The 6457-nt window shown below is 33.5% G+C and overlaps 1 protein-coding gene across 1 annotated transcript; it reads right to left on the reverse strand.

The window, feature by feature from the left end:
* Positions 1 to 1772: 1772 nt before the first annotated feature.
* Positions 1773 to 5417, reverse strand: LOC127850923 (adhesion G-protein coupled receptor D1-like). Its single transcript, XM_052384323.1, has 4 exons — positions 5045 to 5417; positions 4809 to 4850; positions 4407 to 4502; positions 1773 to 3379 (listed from the first exon to the last, which is right to left on the reverse strand). The coding sequence occupies exons 1-4, from the start codon at positions 5180 to 5182 to the stop codon at positions 3236 to 3238; spliced, it is 420 nt and encodes a 139-aa protein (XP_052240283.1). The 5' UTR covers positions 5183 to 5417; the 3' UTR covers positions 1773 to 3235.
* Positions 5418 to 6457: the final 1040 nt, after the last annotated feature.

A 6457-nucleotide genomic window follows, 5' to 3' on the forward strand; every position in this document is an offset into this window, starting at 1 on the left:
ATGTGGTTGGTGGTAGCTACGACTCCTCGTCTTTTGATGCTGAAAATGTATATTAAGTTATTTTAAAATTAATGACAATGTTACAGTCTGAACAACACTCGCGTCGTTATGAACCCACATACATTTATGACTGCTATCTGAAAGTTGCTCGATAAAAACGATGGTAAACTTCTATATCTGATATTTTAAAATGAGTAGTAATTACCATCTTCACATCACTACATTTTACTATCAGTATTTTTGTGTCGCTTGAAGGCTTGGCTTTTAAACAAAACCGTGGTTTAATTTAAACACTGTAAGATTTTGCGTAATTAATGCAAAGTAACTCTTTAGTTTTATGCATTATAATTTCTTACATTTACCATTTCTAGGAATAATACTAATCTTTGTGTAGTAAGGTTCATTAAGTCGTTGAAATTTGTATAACATTGTTTGGGTTTTTTAAACTTAACATATTCACAGTAAAAATAGTAGACCAATATTGAATTGTGCATTTATGTAAGACAATCCATATAATATTTTTATGCTCCCCAAAAATTTATTTTGGGGGGAGCATATAGTCGCCGCTTTGTCTGTCCGTCCGTGTGTCTGTGTGTCCGTGTGACCGTCCGTGCACACTTTTTGTCCGGGCTATTTCTCAGAAACTAATGACTGGAATTCAATGAAACTTTCTGGGAAGCTTCGCTACCAAGAGGAGAGGTGCATATTATCAGCGGGTTCTGGTCGGATGGTTTTTCACAGAGTTATGGCCCTTTGAAATTTTCTATTTACTGTACATATAGTGCAATTCTTGTCCGGGCTATTTCTCAGCAACTAATGACTGGAATTCAATGAAACTTTATGGGAAGCTTCACTACCAAGAGGAGATGTGCATATTATCAGCCGGTTCTCATCAGATGATTTTTCACAGAGTTATGGCCCTGTGAAATTTATCATTATACATAAAGTGCAATTCTTGTCCGGGCTATTTCTCAGCAACTAATGACTGGAATTCAATGAAACTTTATGGGAAGCTTCACTACCAAGAGAAGAGGTTCATATTATCAGCCGGTTCTCGTCAGATGATTTTCACTGTGTTATGGCCCTTTAAAATTTTCCATTGTACATATAGTGCAATTCTTGTCCGAGCTATTTCTCAGCAACTTATTACGGGAATTCGATGCAACTTTATGGGAAGCTTCACTACCAACAGGAGATGTGCATATTATCAGCCGGTTATGGTTGGATGATTTTTCACAGAGTTATGGCCCTTTGAAATTTTATATAAACTGTCCATATAGTGCAATTCTTGTCCGAGCTATTTCTCCCCATCTACTGACTGGAATTCAATGAAGCTTTATGGGAAGCTTAACTACCTTGAGGAGATGCGCATGTTATTTGTGGGTTCTGGTTAGATGATTTATTTAAAGAGTTATGGCCCTTTGACATTTTCAAGTTGCTAAACCATCCATCGTATTATTTTGTCCAAAATTATGCCCCTCAAGACGTTTCATTTTATCTGAATATATAGTGCAATATTGTGACAAAAAAAACTTTGGGGAGCATCACCCGTCTCCAACGGTTTCTTGTTTATTCTTCTATATACAACAGCACCAATTTCTTAATATTTGCAATTACAGTTTCCTTATGGTTCATATTAGTTACAAAGGGATGTACATGTATGTAAATGATCAGATAGCAGGTTTCAATACAATTGTCAATTCATAGTATATATTAGCGCTTGTTGACATGAACAAGTGGAAATATTAGAATGTGGTATTATTAATTATAAAACTATACATTGAAATCTTTTCCAATAACTACTTGTGTCTCATTTAAATACACCAACTTTTCAAATGCCATGCAAGTTTATATACAACAACACATTTTAGAATGACACCGATATGTATTGAATATAAGCATTAACATAATAAACATAAGGTGACACTGCAGCAGCATCAGCAGGAATGAAAACCATTATTATATAATGCGTTTATTTATTTATGAAAAAGAACAAATAGTCAAACAGTTAGACAGAAAACAAGCAAACTAGACAAGAGACACAGGTACATATGGTATGCACAGACATGATGAACACTGGGGTTATCCGCCCCTGGGTAATATGGTATGCACAGACATGATGAACACTGGGGTTACCACCTTGGAACATTGCAATCCAAAAGCACTTATATGGGTATAAATCGATTCAAACCTCACACTTGCCAAAAAATTATTTACAACACTAGATTCAAGTATACACCAAAATTAACATTAAAAAAGATTCAGAGATTTTATTTACATCATTTCCAGAAGGCCAATGGCCCATGTGGACACATTTTAGTACAAGCAATATAATAACTACAGTAATAGACATATAAACATGATTATAACAAGCACATTAAATAATGAGAAAGCGAGGTTACACAACTATTTAAATAATGATTACATAAGTAGTATCAATAAATAATTTACAACAGGAAATACATATTAACTGTAATAATAATATAAATACATATTAACCTTAATAATTATATTTAAGAGGAGTACTCAAACTTATCAATACATATTGCATTAATTTTAACGTAAATTTACTCTACAAACAAAACCTAAAGAGAGTAAAACAAAAACTCACACAAAATACTGATTATACAGCTAAAGCAAATAGTCGGCAGCATACATAGATGAAATACTTTGAATTTAAGAGGAGTAATCCTACCTATCAATACATAATGCATTATTTTTAACACACATTTACTCAACAAACAAAACTAAGAAGGCGTAAACAAGGACGCACACACAAATACTCTTTATACAGGATATCATTCACATACCTTTACACCATAACTATTCAAAGAAAAAAGCTATAAAAGAGAATACATTTCAATGTAATTACTTTTAACTTCTCACTTGTTGTAATCAGATCAGAGCACAAGAACCGTAACTCTCTGAGGCAAGATAGACTGAAATCAGACAAGTATCAACCAAACCGTCTGAGGCAAGATAGAATGAAATCAGACAAGTATCAACCAAACCGTTTAAAAGCAGAAGATACATAGCATCATACAGCTGTTACATTCAGATCATTGTTAAATCATGATTGGAATCTTGTAAGGCCAGTACAATAATTATAACGGTTAAATGAACTTGTATTATAAATACTTTATACCGAAGATACAAATAAACTAGCTCTACATATTGTTAGATTGGTAAAGCCTCGGAGTATTTTGACTCAAACAGATGATGCAGGTATTGTATCTTAGTATCTCATCTCAACTTCGCATGTGGTCCCGTCTGAGACATAGGCTGCCGACAAGTCTCCTCCAGAAGTTTCGGCTCTGGGCGATTCTTTCGAGCTGTTCCCACGTCTTGCCCATCTGCTTCGCATCTGCATCCAGGTTATCTTAATATAAAATACTCAATATTATCTCTCGCAACATTTTGAGCCCTTATGACCCAGTTTCAAACTTGGTAAATTTGGACAAAATCTTTTAAAGTTCTCGCGAAGTTTGATAACGTTTGGGAAATGAATTTGAATACTTTTACCCTGTGACCAATTGTTTAACCACACGCAATACTGTTGCAAACTGGATCGAACTAAACTCGTGAAATATGTTTCATAAAGATTGAGCAATTCATTTGAAACATAGAGTGGCCTTTGCTTTAATTTGATCCATCCACCTAGCAATGACCACAAGTGATCCAGTTTTAAAATCAGCCAATGTATCATTGTGTTCTAACCAAGTTTCGTGAAGCTTGGAAATAAATGTCACATGTCAAGTGTTAATAATTAATTTTCTTTAATTTTATCTAGTAACATTGTTTTTAACCCCACGTGACCTAGTTTCGAACAAGCAAAGATACTGGGATAAATGTTCTGACCACATTTCATTTGATTTGACAAAATAATAGTGTCCTCAAGTTACAACGAGCAACTGACAATTGAGGATCACAAATGCTTACCATGAGCATATTGTGATCAGGGGTTCTTAAAAAGTTAACAAACAGAAACGTTACATACACATGATACGGTGAATAAAGATATATGGATGAAATTGCTATTTATTGCAGAATTGATGCTTAACAATCGCAAAATAATATAATGCATGTGCGAACAACATGCTGTCGTTTTTGTGAGCATAAATAACATCGAGCTTTTCTTTTGCTTTGAACCATTTGCAGGCCACAAACAAACTTGACAAATTAGGCATACTTATCAATGATACACATATATAAAATGACGTTTATTCATACAAAACAACACGTTTCAATAAATTGGTTTGTGTAACATAAAGCCTGTACACATTGAAGGATTAATCTAACGTTTAAAGAATTGTTCGCATAACCACATTTATGAAAAGCGTATGTAACATGAATGTTTTTCCTCATACATGTAATAATTTTTTAGGTTGATTTATTCTTTTAACTACCTTGTAATTGGTTTTTTTGTTTTTGGTGTTTTCTTCAGAAGTGCTACTTTCAACATAAAACAATCGTCGGCGTTTCTCATTGAAGGCGTCTTGAACCTTGCGGTAACAGAAATTTAGTAAGCGAAATAAATGTAATTAGTATGCGAAATAACTAGATATTTGCAATTAAAATGGTATTTCCTACTTAAGAGAGCTATTGGGCGTGCGATTTCATTAGATGTTAGAATACCAATCGAACATATTAACACTTATTTAATATGTAAATTATAGCATGTTCAACGAATTTATATTATGGAAAAATATAAATTATTTTTACAAAATCCCGTTACAATTCCATTATTTTCATAATTGTGAACACGTATTGAAGTAACAGTTGACGCATTAAATGTCGATTAGACTTACCTTTTTGTCCAGTTGACACTTAACAATAAATATCATTAGACCCTGGAAAATAATATTGCATATAAATATAGTATCGGGCTTGACGTTACACAAAAGTTTATATCAACAACAAAATGCGTTGAATCATGATCATTGTAAACTTAATCAGAAAAAAATATTATTTTGATCTTAATTCACACAAAGAAAGAAACGACACATACAGGTAACGGCATGATCCCATCATAGGCAGCAGTTACCTGTAGTGAGTTCAGTATGACGAATAACCACTGGAAGACCGATGTGGTGTCATTGACTGCAAATACGCCGATAAGCCACGTGATACCAAACATGGGAGTCAGCACACCAACACTCCTTGCGCCCGCCCTGGGAAACATATGTGTGTCAACCTTTTACAATAATAAACTTGAATAAAAGCTTCACAAATGTACATCAGTCTATAACAGAGTAACTAAGTAAACCACAACCAAAAAGACTGTGCATCAATCGTTTCAGGGTACTTAACCAAACGAGCCACAATATCACATTCAAATACTACATATATTACTTATTTATTTTTGTTTAAATTAAACTATGATATTTAAAGAAGATAAAAATAATTAGAAATACAGATTTAACGTATTAAAACAAGGAAACGAACAACGAATATACTTGATTTTTTCCAGATCCGATTTCTTTGCCATAGCAGAAATGCCAAAGACTCCAAACTTCAGGATAATCACAAGATTAACAATATTACCCTGGAATACATTTTGTGTGTGCATTACTTAGGCAATCGTGCATCCAGTAATTCACAAGTAATGAAATTTTATAAACCTGTACATGTAACTTGCAATAAACATGTTTAATCAAGTGGCAACCATATATATCTCGTATGTTATGAATACAGCTGTTACCATCAATTAAACAAATTGATTTATTTCAGCACAAGTTATATAAAGACGCTATCAGACGTGTGTTAACTACGCAGGGAATGTTTCAATTATTTTTTCTGACACCTGCATAACACAGTTAGAAGATGCTTGCTAATATAAACATGTTAACCCTTTGCATGCTGGGAAATTTGTCGTCTGCTAAAATGTCGTCTGCTGAATTTATAAAATTACCATTTTCTTTGATTTTTTTTTTCAAAAATACTATCAGAATAGCAAACAGTTTGGATCCTGATGAGACGCCACGTTCTGTGGCGTCTCATCTGGATCCAAACTGTTTGCAAAGGCCTTTAAAATCCGGTTCCAGAGCTTAAAGGGTTAAAAGCGCTAACATAGCATACCTATGGGTTCTACATAATATGGAGTGTATAGTGTAAAATAATGCAACGTATACGTTACAAATACACGCGCTTCAACTTACAACGACGACTACAATGATTGGTCCAGCAAACGCCCAAAATAAACCACTATCGACCGTCAACCAGCAACTATAAATTCATTAAACATTTTGTATAAAAAGTATCAAAGTATAAGTGGCAATATAAACACTCTGATTCGAACGTAACATTATATTATTCTATAATAAAATGAAATCCTTTAAACAACATTTTGCTTATTAAGTTTTTCTGTGGAAAATAATGAGTTTGATTTCACTCGTTTACATCGAAAGCATCAGGCCACCACTTTTGTTTACTTAAGCTTAATTTAGTTCCTTGTTTT

This window comes from Dreissena polymorpha, chromosome 11, assembly GCF_020536995.1.
Source record: "Dreissena polymorpha isolate Duluth1 chromosome 11, UMN_Dpol_1.0, whole genome shotgun sequence".
Lineage (NCBI taxonomy): Eukaryota > Metazoa > Mollusca > Bivalvia > Myida > Dreissenidae > Dreissena > Dreissena polymorpha.